Raw genomic sequence first — 26,019 nt, 5'->3', positions numbered from 1 at the left:
TTAACTTGATCACAAGGGTATCAGACTGTGTATAATTCAGGGGGACTTTTTCACTTAATATTTTTACTGCTGTTGCCCACCTCCATTTCTGCCTGTCCCTGTTTCATTTTTCTTGTCTGCGTGATTTTACTCCGTTTCGTCATTCACTCTCCCATTGATGGGCACTCGGGTTAGTGTTAGGATTTTGGCTACCGTGAACACGTTTGCTATAAGCATTCTCGTGTGTATAATTAGTTGTCCTTGTGCAAGGGTGACTTTGTGTATGTGACTTCCTTTTTGAAACCAGCAGTACTGTGAGCTGGAGGGACCTTCGTGAGGAGCTCCGTGAAGAGAAGCCTTCAGTGCTTTTTCTTTCAGCTTGGTGTGAAGAAGTAGCCCGTAAACTTTGTATGAGATGAGAGACCACCTCGTGTTTATGTTGTCCCTCCTGCCGTCTTCCCAGTCCCACCCAGTGCTCAGAACGATTCTGACCGCCCAGCAAGCTCTTCCTCTCTGCTTGGCTTCCATGCAGCTGGTGCTCACTGAGCTCATCTTATTTTAAACTCTTTGAAGGTAAAACTATGTCCCTCTGAGACCAATCCTTTTTGGTGCTTCCATTTGTCTGATTGAGTTGGTCCTTTGCGTTATTTTATTTAGTACCTGCACGAACCAGGCAGGTGGCGTCCTAATAAGGCAGGGTTCCTGCCCTTGAAGAACTTCTCCAGCGGGGAGAGCTTGTGTCCAAACTGAGAATTCTAATGTGGTACGGTATGTGCTGTAACACTCAGGTCACGGAGAACGGGGGCTTACGTCTCCCTGGGAGGGGAGACTTCCAGAGGCGGGAGGAGGTGAGCATGTTGGATCTGGTACTTGGAGAATGAGGAAGTTCACAAGACAGATTAGGGGGAGGATGGGGTACGCTCAGACCCCCGGGGGTGGGCTTCAACCAGAACACGTGCTGTGTGCAGTTAAGGGGAGGCAGATTAGAGACCAAATGTGCTTGTGTTTTGGGAGTCTCTTGAGCTCCAAGGATTGCAGATGGACCAAAGTCAGTCTCACTCCCTCTCAGCCTCCACCGCACTGGTCATCAGGTGTTCGGCACTAAGTGACACCCCCCCTTTCCCCGCATGGCTCATCGGGGGGCTAAGAGAGCAGACCTGACCACGCGCCTGGAGGAGTGGGAGGATCCAGTTCCCTCTGATCCTGGTCAGCCTGTGTGCTTAGACCGTACAGTTCACCCAAGTCGGGCTTCAGGGCCAGCCTGTGGTCACCAAGTAGTACTCTCCTCTCCAGGGACCAGGCCAAGATAACTCCATCCTGGGGGTAACAAAAGCATATGCTGGAGAGTCAGCCTCCTGCTTGTGGTGTCTTTTAGCCCCAGGACTCTTCCTCTGCCTTGGCTCCGCCCCCAGCTGCTTTCACCTACTTGCTTTGTAGTGAGGAAGCACTGGGGTTATATGCGCCCATCCCTGCCTGTCTGTTCTAGAGACTGGGTAGCAGAGGGAGCGGCCACCGGGGGAGGAAACCTGAGGGAGCTGATGGGCAGCAGGGGTCTCTCCTCTCAGAGAAGACAGCTAGTCCTCTAGGACCAGTTCTTCCTGCAGCTAGAGAGGGTATCCGGCCACAGCACACACAGACACACGCACTGGGGCAGAGCGGGTGGAACTGTATCAAATACAGTTTTTATACGAATGGATGGTGGTAGAGAAACACCTTTTATTATGCCATGGCGTAACATAGTGTTATATTCTTGGGTGATTTGGGAGACTATTTTATAGTTTGCCTTGTTACAGATCTAATTTCTTTGTATTCTTGTACCTACCTAGCACATGGTTAAGAACACAGATTTTAGCGGGGAGGGTATATAGCTTAGTGGTAGAACACCTGCTTAGCATGTGTGAGGTCCTGGGTTCGATCCCCAGTACCTCCATATAAAATTAATTAATTAAATAAAATAATGATAATAAAAAAAAGAACACAGACTTTAAAATTTCATGGACCTGCCTGTGTCTGAACTCTACCTCTGCCACCTTTTGGCTCTGTGATTTTGGTGTATTATTTCCCCTCTGAGGCTCAGTTTCCTTACTGAAAAATGGGCCACTAATACTTAGCTCCTACGCCGGGCTATCGTGAGGGTTGTGTGAGATGTAGTGCGCACAGAGGATATGTCAGTGCTGTTTTTTATGGAGTGATCTGAAATTTGGAGCCATATGTTGGCTTTTATAAGAAGATTCAGTTCATTCCATAAGCTGTTAGTCAGATGGCCATCTTGAAACCAAATGGACCGTCTTCTGTAATGTTTCATTGGTTTTTAATATCATTCGGTGCCGAGGTTAAATGGGAGGGTGACCACATACAGACAGAGTGGGCACCGTCTGCCTAAATGTGGTTTCTCTCTCACTTTCAAAGCAGTGCTTTAAGATCGCCTCCGCTAAGGAGCGTTCCCAGTGCGAACTCTTTTTCCACCTGGTTATTGTCTCTGTGTTTGCTACAGGCTTCTCTCTGCTCTCGTATATTTAGCTCTGCAAAGTTGTAATCATTTATCCACATGTACTTTGGTGTGTGTTTGTCCCATCTCTCTCTTTAGAAGATAGATTCCTGCTGGTCCACGGAATAAGATGTTCTCTTCCTTTCCCACGGAAATGCTTTCTTCCTTCTCCTCAAGACGCGGGGGCACAGTTCCGCTCAACATTCACTTTGGGTCCATGTATCATTGCTTTTTTCCCTTAGATCACCGCGATTACAAAAATGAAGTGGGGAAGTGGTCAGGTAGCGATGGTGTGTGGCCCTTAAGTGCACGCCGTCTGTAGCTTCGATACAGTGGATCTCACGGCAGTCTGTCGAAAGATACTAAAGACAGGCCCTTTGAGTGTTCTGGCCTCTTCCTACATGTCAAACTGGTCTGTTATGAACTGAATGTACACGTTCCTTCCTTTTCCGGATGTGACCACATCTAGCCCCGATTCAGAGGAAATGATTACGATTCGAACAGATTCTAATAAATCGAAATAGGAATTTCTCCATCTTATAGGAGTTAAATATTGAAGTGGAGGATATGGATGGACAGGGACAGTGGTGAATGTTGGCAAGAGGAACAGTAAGGAGGTGGGGGAGGGAGCAGCAGCCACAGGGGCCGTTGCTTTCAAGCGATTGGGTCTTTTTAACTGGATGTTAGAATTCTGGAGCTGCCCCGGTTCTCCCAGCTTTCAGGGCCACGTTTTGGCTGGAGATAGAGCTAGGACCAGACCTGGGGCTTCTGGAAGCCTTGCTCTGGGCGTTTTCCATTGAAGGATGCCCTCTCTCACTTCTGCTTTGCATTGGCAGACTGGGAGAACCCTCCTGAGGATTTCAGCCGATGAACCTCAGACCTCTGTAAGAATAGAATTTTTTGTGGAAAAAACCCAGTTTTAAACCCATTTTTCCCCCAGTAAGAGCACATTGCTTTTATAATCAAAAGAAAGAGCAAAAAAGCTCTTTTAAGGAGGTTAATAGAAGGAAATAAAGCTTTTCTCACTAGCCCTTCTTACACTGCCTGTGGTTGGCGGGGGCGGGAAGTCGGAGGTCCCACGTGGCCTGCCCGAGTCCTCGCTCTGCTGTTTTGGGGACCCGTCAGGTCTCTGCTGAAACCCCTCTAGGCCACCTTTTAGAAAGAGCACCTATGTGACCCCCTCCAAACAACCCTTCAGTTCCCCTTCCCTGCCTTGTTTTTCTGTTTAGCAACTGTCACTCTCGGACATTGATTCTGGGTTTTTTGTTTGTTGTTTGTTTGTTTGTTTTTTACACTTAATATTTTTCTCCTTCCACTAATAGGTAAACTCACAGGAACAGGGCTTTTCATCTCTTTTGTTCACTGCTGTATCCTCTGCACTCAGAGCAGTGCCTAGAACACAGCAGGCAAATAGTTGTTGAAACAATGGATGTGTGAACTTTGGGCGACGAACTCAACCTCCCGTGCCTTCATTTTGCGAGTAAATCAGGGATTAAAAAATAAAGGCTTCCGCACTGAGTTGCGGTGAGATTTAAGGGAGCTCATCCACGTAAAGCGCTGAGAACCAGCCTGGCACGTAGCATGTGCTCAATAAAGAGTCTCTTATTCTAATAGTTGCTAAATATTTGACTTTTTCGGGAGACTGCAAACTCCCCGAGGGCAGAGATGATTTCTTACGTCATCTGTTAATTCCTGGTAGTGATGTGGTGGACTCGTGGTGGCTATTCAGTGTTTGTCGGATGGATGAATAAACTATAGAGAAAGTAGAGGCAAAGCCTCTGTAAATATTTGTCCCATCGGAGTGAACAGGTTTCCTTGCTCTTTCCCCCGGAGCTACAGTTGGTGAGTCTGCGTGGAAGAGTCTGATTATGTTCTGCCTTAGCTCATCGCTGACATAGTGGAGCCAATCATTTATTTTTGTTGCCGTGACTTGGCTGCAATTTCCTGGGGATTGACAGCAATGGCAGAAACTTGGTGGGTGGTGCAAGTCACCCCAGCCTGTAAGATCCACAACGGTTACTTGAGATCTCGTCCATTTATAATTGGCCCTTCAGAGAAATGCTTCCCTGGCAAGGGGGTTGCTTAGCAGAGGCTGCAGGCATCTGGACAGACAGATGCAAGAAAAGAAGAAAGGGAAGGTTAGGAGAGAAACGAACTTCCTCTCTCTGTTCTCAGGAAAACAGTTGAAAGTTTGTGAAAAGATTCTGCTTTTAAACCTGAGCCAGTCATTTGAATGCCGTGGGCCTCATGGTTTTCCCAGTAAAATTAACTTTTTCAATTCCTCAATTCTGTGCAGAATGTTTAAAAAGGTACCAGCTTGGTTAAGAATTTAAGGGCAGAGATTTAAGTGGAGATGCTGATAAAATGGAAGGGGATATTACTGTAGAAGCATCGGGCAGGGGGCTGAATGGTATGTGGTGTCCATTGGCCGGAGGAACGGGGAGGTTACAGTATTTAACTAGGAAAGGAGCTCAGAACCCTCATCTTAACAGAAGGCTTTTCTGATCTCTGGTTTGGGTCCGTTTATTCAGTGTGAACTGAGTTGCGTGTTGGCTGTCCAATCTGGGCAACTGATTTGTCGGCCTTTCCCATAACTCAGTCCCCAGAGATTGCAATCATGCCCATAAGGTAATGCAATCTGGCAGGAGGATTTGGACCTTGACAAAATCTCTTGCCCAATTTGGTTTCCAGAAAGGCTGACTTACCTAATTCGAAAATAAGTTGAAAACAAAACCTTTGGTTGTGACTTGTTTGGTGAAATGCCGCAGAAAACTGATTTTTTTTTTTCCATACCACATCTCTGGAGAAAATCATTACCATTTGGCTCTTAAATATCTTGGTTTACTGTCCTTTCCTGCCATAGTGTTCCAGTCAGCTAAGTCACTACAGCAATGATATTTAATCACAGGGATCCCATGTTTATGTGTGTGTCTCTGTGTGTTTTACTCTGTGTATATCTCCTGGCATTCCCAATCTCCACGTTAATATCAGTTTTCTATTGTTTCATAACGTATTACTATAAACTTAGTGGTTTAAAACAGCAGATATTTATGATCTCACAGTTTCTGTGGGTCCAGAATCTGGACACAACTTATCTGGGTCATCTGCCTGGGGTCTCACAAGGCTGCAATTCATGTGTCAGCCTGGGCTGTGGTCTCATCTGAGGTTTGGCCGGGGAAGAGTCTGCCTTTGCTGGCAGATTAGTACCTTGTGGTTATAGGACAGAGGGTGTCAGCTTCTTGTTAGCTGTTGGCTGGAGGTCACCCTTGGCTTCTGACCACATGGGCCTCCCAACACAGGCACCCCACACTTGACAAACTGTGCCTTTAAAACTAGCAAGGAAGTTAGTGTTTTCCCATAGTTTCAGTTTCTTTGTAAATGTGACCTCAGTTTTCCACCTATTATCCTTGTCAGGGAAGACAGAAGTAGGGAGAACCCAGAAGCTCCAAGAAGTAGCAAAGTCACCAATGGTTATGTTGGAATAATACCAACATTTGATGAGTAACAAAACTAACATTTACTACACAATTACTGCACACTAGGTGTGTGTGAAGAGCTTTACCCCACTGCCTGCCCGTTTCTTCTCAGCACAAACTTCTGAGTCTTCTGAGTTAGGTATTACTATTACTAAATTATTTAACGGGTGGGGAAATTGAGGCTTAGGGGTTATGTAACCTGCCCAAGGATTGCAGACAGAAGTGCCCAGGTGTGAACACAGGCAGACAGATTCCAGAAGCCACTACCCACCTGAAGATCCTTCCTTTAGCACATGATGTTACCCGTGTTCAGAATCCTTCCTCTCTTGTATCAGATACTTAAATCACTGCAGGATTATAAAGGGATACTTGCAATAGGTCATTTCTTTAAAAATGCAGTAATAAAATGGAGGGACAACGTTCCTTCTTTTCCACTTGAACCAGGCTGGCTGCTTTTCCTGAAGACACATGGGACAAATTGAAGGAAACCAGAATTTAGTGGGATTTGCATGTATTAATAACATTTTTGCTGAATGCATATCCAGAAACCAAACTTACAAAACCCTTCGAACTTCATAGAATACAGCCTGTTCCTATTAACTCATTTAAAACCTTTCTTTTCATTCAGCATTTTGCATTTTATTATTCCATAAAACACCAATAATCTGGAAAATGCAGAATTGGTCTATTTTCTCACCCTATAAAACCATGTACGTCAATGGATCTGGTTGGGAGATGGGCAAGGTTTGGTTTGAGTATTAGAAACTGAAATTTTAGAGTAAAAACATCTAGTTGTGTGTGTGTATTTCTTCTGTATTTCTGGAAACCTATAGAGTTATCTTGCAGGATATTGTAATATCTATAAATACTGAGGAGAAATAAAAAATAGAGAAAGCGGGGGAGGGTATAGCTCAGTGGCAGAGCACGTGTTTAGCATGCACGAGATCCTGGGTTCAATCCCTAGTACCTCCATATAAATAAATAAACAAACAAATTAATTAAAAAACCTAGTTATCCCCCCCCCACATTTAAAAAAAAAATACAGAGAAGGTTTGTTGAGTACTGAAAAAAATTTTTTATGAGTAGCAGAATGGAGCTGCTGTAGATAGAGGTTGAGAGGAGACAAAAAAGTTGCACTGGGTCAGAACCAGCCAAACATTCCCCAGGTCATATAGCATGCATTATATAACATATATATATATATATATATATATATATATATATATATATATATATATATATATATTTTAATTTATATTATATGGCATGGGGGATGACAGAGTCCTCCAGCTGGAAGGACTTGGAGCGTATCAAGTGCCCCCTCTTCTTTTGCTGCTGGGGATGCAAAGGTGTAAGTGGACCAAAGCCAACATCCATCTTCTTCATTCAGTGCTTATAAGTTGCCTTCCTTGAACCCTTGTTGGAAACCTTTCTGAACTGACTGTTGTCCTTTCTCCTAGAGAATTTCTAATCGTATTTTCTTTTTATAAACCTCAATCCCAGTCAGCCCAGTGCTCTAGTTATTTGAGTAGATGTCTCATTCTTCCCAGGTTGCCCCAGGCTCTTTTTAATCAGCATTAATGTCTTTTAGCGCCTACCTCGCGTGAGGCCTGGAACATTGGAGGTGCGCAGCATATACTGATTGAATTGAATAGAAGATATCGAATACACTCTGTATGCTCAACTGTGGAAGTCAGGGTTTCCAGTGTTAGTTCTAAAACTTCCATTTTAAGGCTCTGAGGCGAATCCCGCATGCCTGAAATCTGAGCGTTCGTGAACAAATTCAAACCTACTGTATCACTGTCCTTCATATATCTTTTTAAATTTTATTTTAATTTTTTTCAGCTTTCAGGCAATGTCTCCCCTTCCCCTTAAAAATATGGTAGACTATAAATAACATAAAATGTACCCTTTTAGCCATTTTTATGTGCACAATTCAGCGTCAGTGGCTGCATTCACATTGTTATGCAACGCTCTGCACTCTCCGTCTCCAGAACTTGTTTCATCTTCTCCAACTGCAATTCTGTACCCAGTTAAACAAAAATTTCCCCTTCCTCCTTCCCTCCAGCCCTCGCGCCACTATTCTACTTTCTGTCTGTATGGATTTGACTATTCTAGGTCCCTCACATAAGTGGAGTCATAAGATATTTGTCCTTTTGTGACTAACTCTTCACTTAGCATCATGTTTCCAGGTTCCTCCATATGGTAGCAGATATCAGAATTTCATTCCTTTGAGTCAGCTGTTGTCTTTTAAGACTCAAGAGTTCCAGTGTTTTTAGTTTTTGTAGCCAGAGATAGATTTTTCTTCCAGACCTGTCCTTGGCTTTTGCCTAGAATGGCATTTCCAAAGGCATGCCCTGTTCTGAGTGGTATTCTTTTGGGGATCTGAGTAGCAAAACTGGGTCTACTGGAGTCAGAGCAACAAATGAGCACCTGCTGTGTGTCAGGGGTTCTCCTTATGATTAGAGATGGCACAGTCTTTTGGAGGAGACAACTGTATACTCTGCTAACTGTAGTATCATGTGCTAAGTGCTAGAAAAGGGACCAGAAGGGATCTGCTCGTCTGCTGAGGACCGTGAGCGAGATTTAAGAAAGGTTCAAGGAAGAGGTCATATTTCAAATGGGCCTTGAAGGATGAATAGGTGTTCAAGCTAGAGAAAGAAGGAGTGGGATTCCATCGGTAGCTTGAACTAAGGCAAGTGAAAACACGCGGTCTTTTGGAAGACTAGCTAGAGCTGTGGATGTAGGAAGGGGGTTGGGGGATGGTGGGGGGCTTAGAGGAGCTTGAACGCCGTACTGAGGCGTTCAGGGGACTGATTACTTGGAGGCTTATGTGGTTACACTGACCTGATTCCACCTGTGGGTTGACAGGGTGGTGGGTGGATCAGAGGAGAGACGGGGATTGGAGAGCTGTGTATTCGTGGTGGGCAGGCAATGTGATCGCAGCATCTCAGGCAGGAGACGCCGAGGGCCTGAACTGGGAGTTTGCTTGTGGTCGGTGGCATTGGGTTTGTTGGTCAGAGTTCGCTGGGCCACCCCCACCTAGCTAGCCTTGTTAATATCCTGAAATGCTTATCATTCCAACTCCAGTTTACAGTTTTGTTTTTGTAAAATTTCTTTCAGAACTTTCTTATGATAACTTTAGTGTCAAAAAGAGATTGGTTTAAGGGAACTACATCCTATATGTTGTAATAACCTATAATGAAAAAGAATAAATATATATATATATATATATATCTGAATCACTATGCTGTACACCAGAAACTAACACAACATTGTAAATCAATTACACTTGAATAAAAAATTTTTTTTAATTTTAAAAAAAGAATAAGAAAAGGGATTGATTTATAAACAACAACTGGACAGGTTTCTACCTTCAGGCTTTCCACTCAATAATGCACTTTTTGAAGTCGTTTTTAATAGTCTTCCACATGCTAAGGGATGTGCTCTCTAACACTTACACAGATACGGTTGTTAAGATTGTATGTAAAGCGTATAAAATAGTTGGAATATAACTATTATATTATATATGTGATAGAACAGATCAGGCAAGCTACATCAGGAGTGCACTCCCCTCTCCTCATGATTCCTTGGTAATAGAGGAACTCAGACTAACTTTCTTATGAGTGAATAAACTGAAACTTCGAAGATCAAAGTTCAGAAATCACTGGCACGGCCATCAGAGCTTCTCTAATGGTCCATCAAGAACTCAGCTCTTCCCGGAGTGCCTTGCTAGTCAGCTGAACAGGAAAAGACACAGTCCTTGCCCGTATGCAGTTTATATTCTAAAAAGTTGTAAAATGTCAGAAAGTACTCTGGGAAACTAGGAAAAGTGGAATTCAGTCAGTACTCTTAAAGAGTCATACGGCAGAGGGAAATAGCTCAGTGGCAGAGCCCATGCTTAGCGTGCATGAGGTCCTGGGTTCCATCCCCAGTACCTCTCTCTGTTAAATAAAAAAGAAGAAAAGGAAAAGAGTAAAGGAGGGCTGAAACATTCACATGCAGAAAGGGAAAATACCACTTGGTACAACTATTGAAAGAAAATATCCAGAAGTCATTAGTGGACTAAAAGCTGACTGAGGAAAAAGTGCTCAGATATACTCAAAGTAGGATGAGTTTCAAGGAAAATAACCCTTTTGCTCACCTTTGCATTAGTCAGTTCCTTATTAGCGTATTTTTTCCTGTTTTAGTCACTGCCTTAAAAGTGTGTATAAATATAGAAGATCAGGAGGAGTGTGATTAAAATAAGTTAAGGTGTAGGACCTGGATTTTTCAAAGAAAAGTTTAGAGAAATTTGGGGATTAAAGCGGCTGACTCAGTTATTTGCAATGTTTAAAAAAAAAAAAAAGAACAGAGTGGGCTGGCGCAACGTAAATAATGCCAAGAAGTTGAAAACACACACTCTACCCTCATGAGGGTTTAATCTAGTGGCCAGTTGACCGATCAGTTTTGTTTTCAGTTCCGAAGAAGCTCTGAGTGAAAGGAAATGCATGTTCAGTGGTGGGAGTTATTTTGAAGGATCCACAGAGTCTAGCAGAACGCCTTGGAACCACCCGTCGGGAGATGAGGAGTTTCCTTCCTGGAGGCTCAGAGGGCCGAGCTGGAGAGCTTCCTGAGGGATTTGGACTGAATGATCTCAATTATGTAACTCCCTTCCATGTGTGACTGGAAGGAAAGTTTAGGGAGAGATGGAACACGGACTGCCCTCTGAGTCTCAAGGTCAACACCCCAAATACATGTATATTTCTAAGGTTTTGAACATTAAAAAAAGAAAAGCTGTCTTGGTCATCCCAAAGTATTTTCAGGTTCTCCTCTTGTAGGTGTTTTTTTGTTTTTTTGTGTGTTTTTTTGGTATATATATATATATTTTTTATTGAAATATAGTCAGTTTACGATGTGTCAATTTCTGATGTACAGCATAATGCTTCAGTCATTCTTGAACATACATATATTGGTTTCTTAAACACCTTTATTATGGTGTGCTTCCTCTACAGGAAACTACACATATTTCAGATGTACAATTTGATGAATTTTGATAGATGTACACACCAGTGAAACCACCACCACAATCAAGATAGCTAACATTTCCGTCACTCCCCAAGAGGTGCAGATTTCAAATTTCCTAGCTTATCCCTTCCCACCCCAACAAGTGGGATCTAGTTAAACTTAAAAGCATTTGCACAGCTAAGGATACCATCAGCAAAACGAAAAGTCAACGTACAGGATGGGGGAAAATATCTGCAAACGATGGACCAACAAGGGACTAATTTCCAAAATATACAAACAACTCATACAGCTTAATATAAAAAAACAAAACAAAACAAACAAGCAACCCAATCAAAAAATGGGCAGGAGACCTAAATAGACATTTCTCCAAAGAAGACATCCAGATGGCCAACGGGAACATGAAAAGATCCCCCTGGAGGTTTTCTCTCAACTCTTGTTTGCATCCTTCTTAATAACAATTACAACTTGCAGACCAGGAAGACATGGGCTGTGTTTCTTTTGTTCTCTAGTGTTTTTGTAGCATCAGGCACATTGTTGACACAGAGTAGTGGCTGAATGAGTGAACTAGTGAGGGTGCCAAGGGGAGAGGATGCTGCAGTCAGTGGCCAGTGGTCTCCTGGAAGGGATGCTCACCTGGGGTTAAAGCATTGGAGAGGGGTTGACAGGGGGAGGAAGAGGGAAGGAGGCTGAATTCACAAGGCCTTTTCTCCTGCTGTGGCCGGTGCATTAGGTAAGAATGTGCTAAAAATGGGAGATGTACAGTGTCATAAAAAATAGGAGACAACATGGGCTGGTGCCCAGACACACTAGCTCTAGGAAGCAGTTCATGCTGACGAGCCACTGGGTAAAGTTTAATTTTTTCTAAAACAGCCAAAGGCTCTCTAAAAATCTCATCTTCCTGGTGTGTAAGTCATCTGGGAATTGTGTGTGTGCGTGTGCGGGGGGGTGTAGCATTTGACTCCTGTATTCATGTTCTCTGCCCTGGCCTTCAGATGTTTTCGGAACGGCTCTAGATTAGATTATCTGCTTTGGGAAAGTGGAGCAATTTTGCAGCAAACTGCCTCTGTGCTTTGGACTGTGCAGCTCTCATTGTCCTTAGTAGCCAAAAAAAAAAAAAAAAAGTCTTGATTTAGTCTGGTCTGGTCTGTTGTAGTCTGACTTAAGGACAAGAAGTCCTGGACCTTAAGATGCTTCACTTAAAACATTTACGTATTAACAAAAGGGCAAAACAAAATAAAATGAAACAAAGAGAGGGGGAAAAAATCACCTTCCAAAACAAACAAGATAGTTCCACCCACGCTCAAGTAATTCACCTTACAGGCCACCCGGTGCTGGTGGGGCTTTTTAGGGAGGTGTTTTGGAACCACTGGGTTCCCTATGAGAAGAGTCTTCCAAGGGGAAAGTTAGAGGGTCACAGAGACAACTCTAAGCCCCGTCAGCCCACCACACCCTTGCCCCCTGTGTGGTCGGCGGTCATTTCACCTGCCTGTGTTTAACTGCCTGTAATATCCACAGAGGCACAGAGAAATGGCCACGAGAGCCTTGAGCCTGTGGGCTTCTCCAGAATCATTTCGAGGGACTTCTTATGGCAGAGGGGCTTCCACCGTTTGGAGCCATCCCTGAGTTCCTGAGGTTTTACGCATCATGGGAGGGCCTCGGGCTCCGGTGGCTGGGAGGCCCCTGCAGGGCCTTCGTGGGACGGGGATGACGCGGTGCTGTGTTCCTTCTGCTGCTAATAACAGCGTCTTTCATTTGTAAAGCAGCTTCTAAAATATTTGCTCTTGTCACCGCGTTCCATCCTGATCATGGCCGCGTGAGAAAAGCAGGGTGGCGTTCTTACTGTCCTTGTCCCCAGGCGGAGAAGCTGAGGCACTGGGAGGTGAAGTCGCCTGGTTTGGGACAGGGCAGAGCAGGGACCGGACTCCAGGCCTTTTCACAGTGAAAGCAGATGACGGGCAAGATGGTCTGTCGTGAAGCTGTCCCGCAGAAGAATAAAGCAAGAAGAGTGCTGATGCAGTGAACGTTAGCTTTTAGAGGCTCATGAATATTCATCTTTCCTCATTAGGGAAATAATGAATCAGTGTACTCTGAGCCTCGGTGGGTGGAGGGGGGCCTCCTCACCTTCTAGGCTGCCCCGGCCCCATCTGGACGGGCACTGCTCTATGATGACCTGAAATGTAAGTGTCGGAGAGACAGTGGGGCTAACTGGGGAGCTGCGGGCCAGCCGGCCAGGCAGGAGAGAGAGCCTCAGGTGGACTGAGCCCGGGGAGTGGAGAGGGTGGGCCCTCGCAAGGCTTGCTTCTGGATCCCAGCCGCCCTTCCAGGCCCAGGCCGCTGAGGCCCGGCTGGTTCCGGGACGGCTGCACCCGGGGCTGGATCTGTTTGCTTTCTGACCGGGCGCACGTGTTACCTTTCGAGCTCTATCAGTGGAATCGGGGGTGCAATCTGGACTCTGCTGGACGGGGAACCTGCGCGTTGGTTTCTCTTGTTTGGGGAGCCCTCTGCTCTACAACGGACGTTTTGTACAGTCAGGTGGACGTCTCCGCCAAGGGCCCAACTCCTGTGTATTTAAAAAGGAAGACAAACCTGTATTTTGTAGAAAGGGCCTATTGTTCCCCGGGAGTGCCGGTAGCCAACTTCTCCGGCTCCTTTGGCTGACTCTGAAGAAGGAACTGAAGTCAGAATGCTAATCAGCGGCTTGCACAGACATCAACAATCAAACCTCAGGGAGCTCATCGGAGAGTAAACAGAAAGGCTCCATTTCAGATTCCAGGAGAAGAGAAGTAGTGACAGCGAGGCCTGAGATGGAGGCAAGTGTGCGGGCGAGGAGAACAGAAGTGCCCCCTCCCTGCCCTCAGAAGGGCGGTCTGAAACCTGAGAGAGAAATCCCGAGGTGTGGGCCTCTTCTGTGTTCTCAGGGTGGCCGTGGCGGGCGGCCTCGCGCTCTTTGAGGCGGTCTCCTGGGGTCAGAGCTGGTGCGTCCCTGTGGGAATCACACCCTCTCTGAACTGCAGGATGTCCCCGCGTGAGCCGGACACAGACTTTTTGACTAGTTTGTGCAATGATCCGTTTTCACGCCTTGACTTGTCCCCTCTAGTTCTAGGCAATGTTGAGAATCTTGTCATCTCGAAGGAGGATTTTCTTCTAACTGTGAGCAACCGGGGGATTCTTGGAACTGATGTGGGTTCCTCGTGGTGGGTCCAGGAAATGGTCTCAGCTTGGGTTAGCCCCCAAGGGTGCTCTTTCTCTTAGTGTAAGGAGAGAATTCTTTTCCCCTCAATGACTGCCCTTTGGCTTCTTTCTTGTGGATTGATGGATTCTAATCTGGACCTGTCCTGGGTTCAGTGCCAGTTTATACAAACTTTAAGTCGTAGATGTGGCAGGCGGCCAGAACGATCTCTCCTGGAGTACGTCGTGTGGAAGGAGCACTGGCCGTGGAGTGGGGGGACCTGGTTCTGGGCTTCCCCTGCCAGTGACCCGATGTGTCGCCAGCCTGGTTGCATCACTTCACAGGGCCAGATTCACCTGTTAATTGAGGCCGGTCTGGGCCGTGGCTACAGGAATTTTATTCTCCGCTTTCTCTCCTTCTGTGTTACAGTATATGAGGGGACCCTGCAACAGGATCCACGTCTGAGCTCTTTGAAGGCTATCCACACCCCTCTCAGCAGCTCTATTTGTGACTCTCCCGGCCTGATCCCCTGGAGTTTGGCAAGTTGAGAAGTCAGCTCCGTCTAGCTCTGTCGCGAGCAAACCCCAAAATCTCTGCTTCCACTCCAGGTTAATTTTTGGTTCCAGTGGGAGAGATGGCTCACCACCACACATGGCCTTGGTCTCCTTTAACCAAAACTGGAAGAAGTCAGAGCTGGGATTCGTGGGACAGATGGGAGCAGCTTAAGTTCAAGGGGGAGGGGTCCTGATGTGAAGAATGAACCCCGTGTGGACTAGGGAACTAAAACACAGAAAGCACTCCTCACTGTTGGCTCTTTGGGGGGTCCTTGTTGTCTTCCTAGCTCCTGACTGGTCTAGGCAGGAAGCCTGCTGAAAGATTGGGAATTTGCTTGGGGACTTGGCGGAAGCATCGTGGTGCCACACTGTGGGTTTCTTAAGGACACTTGGGGCTGAGGAGCCACCTCCCTGGGAAGGGTGCTCACAACCTGGACATCTCAGATGATCCGGGCTCCCACCTGTCTCGTGTGCACCCCCTTCTGTGAGCCTCGCTTTGCTACCTTTAGTCACCCGGGTACCCTCTGCAGTACACCCCAAAGTGGGATGGGCGTGGTTTCATTCTCGGCATGTAAAAATCGTGCATGTGACTCTGCCCAGCTTCTGATCCTCCAAGCCAGCTCTCAGGGCCGTTCACGCCTCCCGTTCTGCCAAGCCCCGGCGGCACTCAGGAAGCACTGCTGCTCCGCTGGTTTATTCGTGTGACTCTTGCTCCCGCCCACCTTGTTTTTCAGCCTTCAGTGAGTTTTTATGGAGTTACTCAGACATTCAGCCAGACTCGGGGGAGGGGGCGGGGGGATAAAATGGTGTTGTAAGAAACTGCCCCAGAACTTCAGGGACTTAAAAGCCATTTGAGAAGGAAAGAGCTACTAAGCACATGAAAAGTCATCTGGAGAATCAGCCTGTGGATGGAGGAGACAGAACGGTCAGAGAAGGCGGGAGTTCTGTTCAGGAGGGGTTGGCAGGCTGGACTGAGGCGGTGGTCTCACTACATGGCCTGAGAGCTTGGTTTTCCTTCCTTTATTTTATATGTAGTATTTGATACATACACGAGAAGATATTTGAGTTACAAAGCATAATGATAGAATGACTCCCTGCCTTCCCACCCCAGTGGGAACCATCTTTGCCACCATCTTGAATCTGGTGGGTTTTATTCCCTTGCCCCCCAACCTTTTTTTTTTTTTTGACCTTTTTTTAAGTCTTGGTCGAATGCACATGTTTTCATTGGAGAGCTCATAATTTCCTATAAAATGGAATCTCTGAAGGCAACAAGGGCCTATGTGATGGTTAATTTTGTGTGTCAGCTGGGCTGGGCCACAGCGCCCAGATGTGTGGTCAGACATTATTCCGGATGTTTCTGTGAGGGTGCGATGAGATTAACATTGAGATCCTTAGACTTGGAGTAAAGCAGATTGTCCTTGAGAATGTGGGTGGGCCTCCTCCAATCAGTTGAAGGCTTGAATAGAACAAAAGAGACCAACCTCCCCCAAGCAAGAGGGAATGCAGCAGACAGCCTTCGAACTTGAACTCTAGCATCAGCCCCTGCCTGGGTCTGCAGCCCTCCCTGCAGTTTTTGGTTGTGCCAACCTCTGTGATCGTGTGAACCAGTTCGTGAAAATGAATGTCTTCCTACGTATACACGCACATGCCATGGGTTTTTGTTTCTCTGCAAAGGCCTAAGACAGCATATCACGCTTCCCCACATGCCACGTAGGTAGCCATACAGAGTGGATGTGCCGAGTCCTCTGACGTCAGGAGATCAGCGGTGCATTAGTCACATGCTGGGAAAGCATTTGGCCGATTCTGGCCGAGGCTGGAGAAGGGAAACCTGGGTTTTCAGTAGAAGCAAAGCCAGCTCTCTTTGGAGTACACTTTTCTCCTTTCTCATCCTCTGCTCGCTTCCAAAGTCCAGTGGCTTTCTCTGCTCACTCAGCCACCCTGTCCTACCCTCCTCCACCCCTCCCCCACCCGTCCCCAGCGTGCCTGCACAGTCACACCACCCGTTTCTGTACCTTCTGTATGGAACCTTGTTCTGCTTGTCACCAGAGAAGGCATTTATGTTCTCCGAGCCCATCTCCTCGTCTGGCCCAGGCCTGGGGGCAGTGGTCAGTCTGTGTTTATTACGTGTTGCCACGTGCGGAGACTGATGGAGGTGCCTGTCTGCCTGTTGGGCCGTGTTACCCTCCCAGCAGCAGTCCCGGGTGGGGCTGCTCTTACGCTCACCCTGCAGTGCAAAAGGGGCAAGAAAGTCCTGGAAGTGGGATTTGGATCCAAGCAGCCTGACCTCAGCAGCCCCGCTCCTAACACTGTCTAAACATGTCAACTGCGAAGTGGGCTGACAGCTGTTGTTGAGATACACTGACGGCCTTGGGGCCCGGGCTCTGCGAGTTGCTGGCTTGGGCCTTTGAGGAGCTGATCCAGGCTGATGAGGTCAGTGGTCAGCATGGATTGCCCCTCCTGGAAAGTTCTGGTTCTTTGACAGGAACCTTCCGGTGGCCACAATTCCAGAGCCCCCATGAGACGTTCTGTAGGGGCTTTTAGGATGGTCAGGGGCGGGTGGGGTCTGGAGCCTCCCCCGCAGCCCGGTTCACACTAAGAAAGCCACTCCTACTTTGTGTTTAAACAGGTCCTAAGATTACAGGTCTGCCTGTTGAGACTAGGTGACCCCACACTTGACTCAGGTGAGGATGCCCTCGCTTGGAGGGTCAGAGGCCTCGGCCAAGCGTGGCAAATCCTTGGCATCTCCTCTCCCTCCCAGGAGCACGGCCGATGTTGCTAATAATCACGGCCCTCTTCGGATGACCACCGCTAACTGACGGAGTTGGCCAAGTAGCGTGAAAGTTTTGTCTATTCTTCCGGAGAGCCGAGTGTCCCCAGAGAGTGGAGCCCAGCTTCAATCTTGCCTCTCCTTTCTCTTTTCCCACCTGTGTTCCCCCAGGTTTCCCACCCTGACTCCATGACTCCACCTCTTATTCTTTACCTTTTTGTAAAAAAATAGAGGGACCAGGGGTTGAACCCAGGACCTAGTGCGTGCTGAGCGTGCGCTCTGCCACTGAGCTGTACCCTCCCCCTACCTGTTATTCTTGTTTCTTCAGTGTCTTTAACTCTCTTTCCTGCCGGGTAAGAAGTAAAAAGGTCTGATACAACTCAGTTTCCAAAACTGCTTCTCAGGGCGTGAGTTTCATCTTTTCGTGGAGACTAGTTCCGTCTTAGGGGGACGGCAGTGCCTTGAGAGAAGCAGTCACAGCAGGGAGTCCTCGGAGTGCCTCTCCCGGTGAGGTTAGTTTTCTCCAATCCAGTTGCAGACGGAGCAGGAGTTACTTCACTTAAGTGTAGAAATATCCTTTTAAAACTATTTCCCTTCTTTTGTCTTCATATATCCTGGTTCTCTCCCTCCTGGACTCTCAGAGACAGCCGTGTGCAGAGATACTGTTTCTGCCTCCAAATTCCTTTCTGGAAGGAAAGAGAATGTTCTGCATGCCATTGTTTTCCACGGGAGATCCGTGCAGCTCCTGCGACTTTACAAACATTTCTTCCTAAAGCATTTTCGAAACATCAGTCATACAAGGTAACAATGGTTTCTTGGCCCTTTTAGGGGCACGTTCTTAATTACTCAAAAATGAGTTTAAAAAAAATAGAGGAGTACTCAAGCGAAGTCGTGATTTATATGTCATTTCCTTGTTTTCTTCAACATCAAAATTTTTGAACCAGTAGTTTGATCAACATTTTTTGAGGAAGAATTGTGTGGTATTTCCCAACCATCCCTCTTCCCCGCCCCCCACCCCGTGGGTGGAATTGCATCACTGAATCACTTTTCTCTATTTTTTTTCCGCTTTCTGTCTCCTGTTTTGTCAGGGCTCCAGCAAACTCCAGCCCTTTTTTGGTGTTTTTCAGCCCTGAAATTTTAACGTGGCTACTGTGATCATGTTAATTTCCTATCATTATTTTCTAACCCATCGAGGCAGCCTCATAAAAACAAAGCACTTTGTTATTAATCCTCAGATGGAAGTTTGAGCCCCAGTAAGTACAGACTCTCCTGACTCACTTTTTAGCAACCCCAGAAGCCGGAAGGACAGTGATCTTATCAACCATAGGCCAAATGAAGTGCTTGCCTTTTTTCTTTTATTCTTTTTTTTTTTTTTTTGCCTTTGCCTTATTCCCCGGGGCATCTACCCAATCTGTTTTAAAGGATAAAAATGCTATTAAAAACATTCCATGTGTGGTGGGAGTTTTAGCGTTTTAACCTGGTCTGAGACTGAAGGTGAAATGCCACCTCCCCAGGTGGCCTGTGCGGAGAAAAGGATTGGACCCCCATCTCAGTTCCATCGCTTCCTAGAAAATGTGACCTCGGGAAACTTCTCAGAGATGCGTCACCTTATCCAGGTGGGGATTATATTACTGGTTGTGCCATCTGTATCAGTCAGGGTTCTCCAGTAGGATGTGTGTGTAAGTATGGGGAGGGGAGAGAGAGTGTGCATGTATGTGTGTGTTAAGGAATTGGCGCATGCAGTGGTAGAGGCTGGCAAGTCCAAAATCTCTAGGGCCAGACCCAGATAAGAGTTGATGCTGCAGCTTGAGTCTGAAGGCAACATGAAGGCAGAATTCCCTCTTCCTGTAGGACCTCTGTCTGTTTTTAATGAAGGGCTTCAACTGATTGGATGCGACCCACCCACATTATAGGGAATAATCTGCTTTACTCAAAGTCCACTGATTTACGTGTTAATCTCATCTAAAACATTAGCAACATCTAGACCAGTATTTGACCAACCAGCTGGGTTCCATGGCCCAGCCACGTTGACACAGAAAATTAACCCTCATGTCATCTCTCCAGGCTTACATGAGCATCAGTTGTGAACAGTCAGAAGCTGAAGGCACATACGGAGGAGGCAACCGTCCTCCTGTGTTTCTCCCTGCTTCCTTTACCTCCTTAACTTTTCTTCTCTCCCTTCACTTGTGCCCTTTTCCTCCTGCTTCTGACATTATGCCTGCTTCTCCCACCCACCCTGCCCATGCTGGGGGACAGGGGAAGGGAGAGAAAAGGAGAGCAGCCCAGTGAGTGATTAGTTCATTGTGGAACTAGAAAGAGCAGATTGTGAAGTCAGACTACAGTTAATCTCACCCTTTGATGATCATGGGCTGGTGACTATGCCTCTCTGAGCCTTTGGTCACCTATTTCTAAAATGGGGATAATATTTATTGGGTATAGTTCTTGTGATGGTTAAATGACCTAACAGATCCATGTGCATTTCCCTTGCTTTCAATTATTTGCCCATCTCAGAGTGTTTTTGTTTTTTGTTTTTGTTTTTTTTTTTTAGATTATTACTCATTTTGAACTCCTTCAGGCCTTGTGTGCCTAGACTTCCCATTAAGCTAAGGGTAACCATTTTAATTTTACAATGATTGTAAACCATTGTTTCAATGAAGTCTCCCTGTGAATGTTCTCGTAGGTTAGTCTACTTGTCTATTTCTCAAATGTGCCAGCCATACTCTGACCTCAGGGCCTTTGCACATGCTGTTTCTGCTACCCGTAGCTCTTCCCTCAGACACCTGTTTATTCTTGCCTGTCTTTCAGGTATCTGCTCAAATGTCACCTCCTCAGAAGTGTGTCTCCTGACCACCTGATATAAAATAATACACTCTTTCACTTTCGGTTGTACTTATGTTGCTTTTTTCCTTCTTAATATTATAGATGAAATAAATACTTATTTTCTGTCCACACTTCACTAGTGGTTCTCAACCTTAGATGTTCATTATAATCACCATGGGAACTTTTTACAAGCCTAATGCCATGCTGTACTCCAGAACAATTAAATCAAAAGCTCTGGGGAAGAGGCCCAGGCATCAGTATTTTATAAAACTTTCCAGGTGATTCCTGTGTGCAGCCAAGGTTGAGAACCAGTTCTCCAGCCTGGAACTTTAACTATGGAGCATGGTGGAACTTCTTATAGGGACAAGGTTCCTTGGACACAGTGAGCATTAAAGGTAATAGCAGCTTCTTTGCAAGCAATTCATTGACCGTTATTGCTAAGAAAAAGTAGGAAGCAAAATCCTTCTGGCAGTTTTGGGTATTTCTTTAAGATTTCTGGCAGCGTAGGATGGATGAAGGAAGTGGAATATGAATTTTGGGCAGGTTAAATGGGCCAGCCTTCCATGTTTATTTGTCTACCTCTGAACTGAATAAAAAAGCTGGTGGTTTTAGGAAAGAAAAAAAATGCTTGGAAGCTTGTTAGAACTGCAGATACTTGGAGGGAGGAGACAGCTCAGTGGTAGAGCGCATGCTTAGCATGCACGAGGTCCTGGATTCAATCCCCAGTACCTCCATTAAATAAATAAACATAATTACCCACATCACCATCACCCCCCCCCCAAATGAAAGAAATGCAGGTGTTTGGCCCCACTTCAGACCCCCCTGAGTCCAGTTTGGCTGTTTGGCAAGATGCCCACATAACTCAGATGACTTGGAAGTTGGAGATGCACTGCACTAGAGTGTAAGCTAGTGGCCTCACTTTGGGACATGCTCAGTGCCAGAACAGTGCCTCACACATAGTAAGCACTCTCTAAATATCTAGTAAGTGAATAATGGATTAAAGGTAGAGATAAGAGGAAGAAGGAGGTGATAAGGGAGAGAAAACGGAGAAAGAGGGAAGATGAGGGAAGCAGCCCCGCCCCGCCCTCATTCCCAGGCACAGGTGTAGCCGGGGCTGCTCTTCCCTGCTCTCTGCTCCCAAGGAAGACTTGACCAGCCTCCTGCTTAACATCTCATGGGCTTGCCTCGGGCTCGCTGGGCTCTCCAAGGTGATCGCTGACTAATCATAGATGTTGTGATAATGAATTGCCTAACTACGCAGCCCTGCTGCTTCTCTTCAAGCATAGATTTGATTAGGAGCCTGCTGAAACCAATTAACTAATTAAGTAATAATTCCGGAAGACTTTATGGACTCCCTGCTATATGCATGGCTTAACATGGCTCAGGAGGCTAAGAACCACAGATGGAAAAGACGCAGCTTACAGTCCAGCAGTAGAGATAGGCATTGAGGGAATGCCTGTAAGTGGAGGCAAACGATGGTCAGTACTAGAAGAGACACATAGACGGAATCCTGGAGAAGGTCATGAGTGATTATTTCCGATTGGGAGATCAGAGCAGACTTCCTGGTGGAGGTGACGGGATGTTTGCGTTGGGAAGGTGAGTGGCTGGAACACAGGGTAAGGGAGACATGCTCCTGAGATTGGGCTACAGCGAAGGCAGCTCGAAGGCCTTGAAGGTGCTGCAGTGATGGCTGTGGGCGTGGATTGGAAGGAGGAGACCTTGGAAGCTTCAGAACCAGTTCAGAGAGATTACAATCCTCTCTGAGTTATGTACGCCAAGGCCCTGATCTTGGGCACTGGCAGGAGGACATAAAATGTAGACATAGTTTTGAGAGGCTCTTCGAATGTAGAAGGTGACGTCTATCTTTGTTATGTAACGCAAGCCAGGAAGGATTCTTGGAGTGACAAAATTGGATAATTTTATGAGCATGTGCTTTGAACACTCTGCAGTGTTATACAGGTCGTTTCTTTCACTGGCCAAGATGGACTGGATTAAATAGAGTTGAACACCCTCCTTGTCTTAGAGCTGCCAGTCAAGATAGATCCTAGACATTATTTATTTTAACCGTTTTATTTGGAAGATTAAGAGGATGAGACCAAGATATAAAATGACCATCAGAGCCAGGACTGGAGCTTACGCTCGCCATTATTGGACATTCATGGAGCGCCAGGCGGTCTTCAGACACGTGGTCTGTAGTCTCTCCTTCCTCACAACAATCCTACGAAGTAGGCGATGGCTGTTTTCATTTTATTTATGTTTTCACTCATTTTTAATTGAGATGTAATTGACATATTAGTTTTAGGGGTGAAACAGTGATTTGATCTATGTGTATATTGCAAAACAGTCACCATCGTAAGTTTCATGAACTCCATCAGCACACACAATTACAGACTTTGTTCCTTGTGGTAAGAACCTTTAAGATCTACTCTCTTAGCAGCTTTCAAATATGCAACACAGTATTGTTAACTAGTCATCATGCTGTACGTTACATCCCCAGGACTTATTTATCTTATAACTGGAAGTTTGTACCTGTTACCACCTTCACACACACACCCCTACTACCATCCCTGCCTCTGGCAACCACCAGTTTGTCCTTTGTACCTATGAGTTAGGGTTTTTTAAGAGCCAACAATAAGTAAGACTGTACAATATTAGTCTTTCTCTGTCTACCTTGTTTCACTTAGTTATTTTCATGTTAAAGATAAGAAAACCGAGACTGAAGTTTAGTAACTTACCCAAGGTCACACAGCTCATAGGTGGCATAGCCGAATTTGGATGTGGGTCTGTCCCCTCCACGTTGTGTTCTTTACTTCTGTGCCCCACTGGCAGCTAAGCCAGCACTGTCTCCCACTCCTGACCATGGGGTGACCTTGTAAAGGAAGGTCAGACACCGTTTTCCTTCTTTTTGGACAAAGTTTTGTTTTCTCTGATATCACTGAGTGTTTATGACAGCTGATTCTCTGACTCTGGCCACAGGTAACCAGTGTGACCTTTGGAAGTACCCAGGGCTTTTGAGTTCCTTAAAAAAATCTGAACCGTAAGAGGGGAGGACGAACCCAAATCAGAATATCTATCCGGTTTCTTTATTAGGTTTCTTCTAATAATAAATGTTCAGCAGTTCTTTCTTCACCTAAATAGAGAGCCAGGGAAGAATGGTGACCTTTGAGCTAGCTGTATCAAGCCTGCAATCTGGGTAAAAGGGAGTTGGCTGAGTGCTCTGGGTTTGATACAGAGAAGTTGAAGGAAGCAACATCTTGCTTATTACCCTTGTGTTTAAGACCATTTGGACCCAATTAGGTGGAGCTCAGGGCTGTGATCTGGTGACTGATGCTGATTTATCCCCACCAGATGAGTTGGCTGAATGAATGGGCTCCATCCAGACGGCTTCAGTTTCTGCACCACTGGCGTTTCTTAGTGTTTGGTGGAGATTGGTGCATTTGGGGCTGAAATTGGTGGACGTGCGAGGAGTGGCTCTGGTTCCTCTCTTTCGCGCTCTGTCCTGGAAATGCTCTGAAAAGGCTCAGGAAGGCGGGCCGTGCAGGCCAGCAGCTCGCCTCCCTTAGGCATCCCCTTCCTCTCCCAGGGCCTCTGAGTAAGGGACCCAGGCAGGAGAGTCACTCTTTGCTCCTCCAGCTCTTAAATTCTTACGATTTTTCTTCCATGCAGTGAGGGAAGTAGCCATCTGAGTGGCTGTGTTAGGTTTCGCTTATTTCTTCCCATACGGAGTGATTCAACACCATGTTCATGTCGTCCAGTTCTGAAAGACCTTGGTGGCTTTAAAGCAGTGGCACCCAGTCCAGAAACTGCTCAGCCTCTTAGCCTCTTACAAGTAGGCGCACACTTATTATCTCTAACATCTAGAGTAATTATGTGGATTTTCATTCCAAAGGTAAAGGGCCAGCATGGTTAGCAGCAAGCGCTCATCTGAGCAGGTATTTCAGAAGGCGGTGCGGGTGCCTCCGGCCTTCGGTGCACACAGGTGAGGGCTTCCCCCTGGGCTTCAGGGAAAACCTTCATTTTGCCGGTCGCTGCTCTTCCTGTCTCATGCATGTCAGTGGTCTCCTGGTCCAGGTCTCCTGCTGCTTCAGTTCCCTCATCACATCACCCGTTAGGATGCAGAGGCAGTGCTAAGTGACACGCAGCCCATAAAACATACCTGCTACCTGCTGACCTCGGGGTTTTGGAAGAGAGGCCGTGCACGAGGATGAAGGCAGACTGGAGTGACAGGCAGGGGTGCTCTGGAATGTCTCCTTGTGCTAAAGAGAGTAACTGTCCTTTAGAAAGGATCAAGCTGCTTCCTTCCATGGTATAATGCTGTAATGGTGTGTGTGTGTGGGTGTGGGTGTGTGTGTGTTGTGGAGTAAGGAACACCCATCCGTCTCTAGCTGTCGTGTCTAAGAGCGTTAATAGAAGGCTCAACTTCACATACCAGCAGGTGATCACAAGACAGCTCTTGAAGCATCCAAAGAAGCACTGGCTTTGCTGGCTCCTTTGGAAAAAATTTGGGGAAGTTTTCCCTAGGCCACTTCTTAGAGCATGCACCCTGGGGCACCGCTCCTCTGGTTTGCCATGTTGATGGTCCCTAGGAAGTTTGCGCCCACCCAGACCCTAGGCTGTGAGTGGCCCTCATATCCCTGCCTGCCGCCCTCGTCCTGGCGGTATCCCAGCCCAGACTCCTGACCGTGCGACCCATTCTGTAGCTGCCAGAGTCTGGACTTGCAGCCTGGAAGTGGTGTTCTCTCGATGCCAGCAACCCTCATCTCGTACAGATTTCTCTTGAGCTGAGGAGAAAGGTATAAACAGACAGAATGCCAACTCTGCAAACGAACTTCTCTAGAGCCCAGGGGGAAAGTCAGGCCTTATATGAATCAGAGAGTGAGAAGATGAGGGCCATTATTAAAGATCCGAGATGGACTGGGGGAGTCTCAAAAAAACAGTGCTCCAAAGTGAGCAGTGCTGGCGTGCGTATTTGTGGAGCTCTTCCTGGGGCCACTGTCGCTGGTGACATTGGCCTGTACGGGGCGCCCTGTGCTCCCGCCGGTGGGCCGGCCCCTCCTCTGTCTCGGGGGCTCATCCTTCCCTCGCCCATCGCTGGCAGCCCAGAGCCTCACACCTCACTTGCTCGCACTTGACTTCTCTTGGCACCACCTCCCGGACATACTGCGTGTTTCAAAGTGACTCTTTGACTCAAGTTAAAGTGCTTGGCGGGACTGGCTCTGTAACTTGTGGGGCCCGAGGCAAAAGGAAAATTCAAGGTCCCTCATTCAAAAATTATGAAGAATCCCAGGATGGCCTCAGCAGAGCGCCCCTCTGGGTGTGAGCAGGCTCAGACAAGCGCGGGTCCTCGGGACCTGCACACGGGAAACCAGCCTGGGGCTCAAAGTTGTATTTCGGAATAATCGGGAGTCGCTCTTAGGGCTCCCTGGCTCTCGAGCCCGGTCACTGTGAGGCCCTTGGCAGAGCCTGCCCCGTGATTGAGACAGAGTCGTTCTGACCCCAGCAGCCCGGGGTCTGGGCTCCCCTCTCTCCCGGGCTGGCTGAGGCCGTGCCGAGTGCCTTTGCTTAGTGTCGCATCCTGTCTGTTAGGGCAGCCAGTGTGGTTTCTCTGGCATCTCCAGACTGCAAACAGACCAGATGAAGTCAAGGAGGTGCAAGCGTCCTCAGGGCGGGCCAGGCTGCCGCCCCGCCCGTGAACCCACGGGGAGCAGGGGCTGGGGCCAGGGGGCCACGTTCCTGGAGTCTGGGATCTGTTTGCTCCA

The 26,019-nt window shown here is 46.9% G+C and overlaps 1 protein-coding gene and 1 long non-coding RNA gene across 7 annotated transcripts in view; one reads left to right on the top strand and one right to left on the bottom strand.

Moving 5' to 3' along the window:
• Nucleotides 1-26,019, top strand: part of ETV6 (ETS variant transcription factor 6) — a 219,180-nt gene that overhangs the window by 38,268 nt on the left and 154,893 nt on the right. For 2 of the 6 annotated variants that reach the window (XM_072954781.1, XM_072954780.1), the window contains exons 1-3: nt 17,243-17,952; nt 18,082-18,241; nt 18,955-19,056. The exons of 3 other annotated variants lie outside the window; for them this stretch is intronic. Coding sequence is in view for 1 of the 3 variants with exons in the window: in XM_072954779.1 (XP_072810880.1) it covers nt 13,755-13,760 (6 nt within the window). In the remaining 2 variants the exon portion in view is untranslated. Of the gene's footprint in view, nt 1-13,621; nt 13,761-17,242; nt 17,953-18,081; nt 18,242-18,954; nt 19,057-26,019 lie in introns of those variants that run through there. One more of the 6 variants, XM_072954779.1, reaches the window with a different exon arrangement.
• Nucleotides 15,679-19,597, bottom strand: LOC140691356 (uncharacterized). The gene is made up of 3 exons (XR_012066985.1): nt 19,511-19,597; nt 17,748-18,126; nt 15,679-16,897 (listed from the first exon to the last, which is right to left on the bottom strand). It is a non-coding gene; the product is annotated as an uncharacterized lncRNA (long non-coding RNA).

The sequence above is a fragment of the Vicugna pacos genome, chromosome 34 (assembly GCF_048564905.1).
Source record: "Vicugna pacos chromosome 34, VicPac4, whole genome shotgun sequence".
Taxonomy (NCBI): domain Eukaryota; kingdom Metazoa; phylum Chordata; class Mammalia; order Artiodactyla; family Camelidae; genus Vicugna; species Vicugna pacos.
The sequence above is the reverse complement of the archived record's forward strand: the minus strand, read 5'-3'. Positions and strand labels throughout refer to the sequence as shown.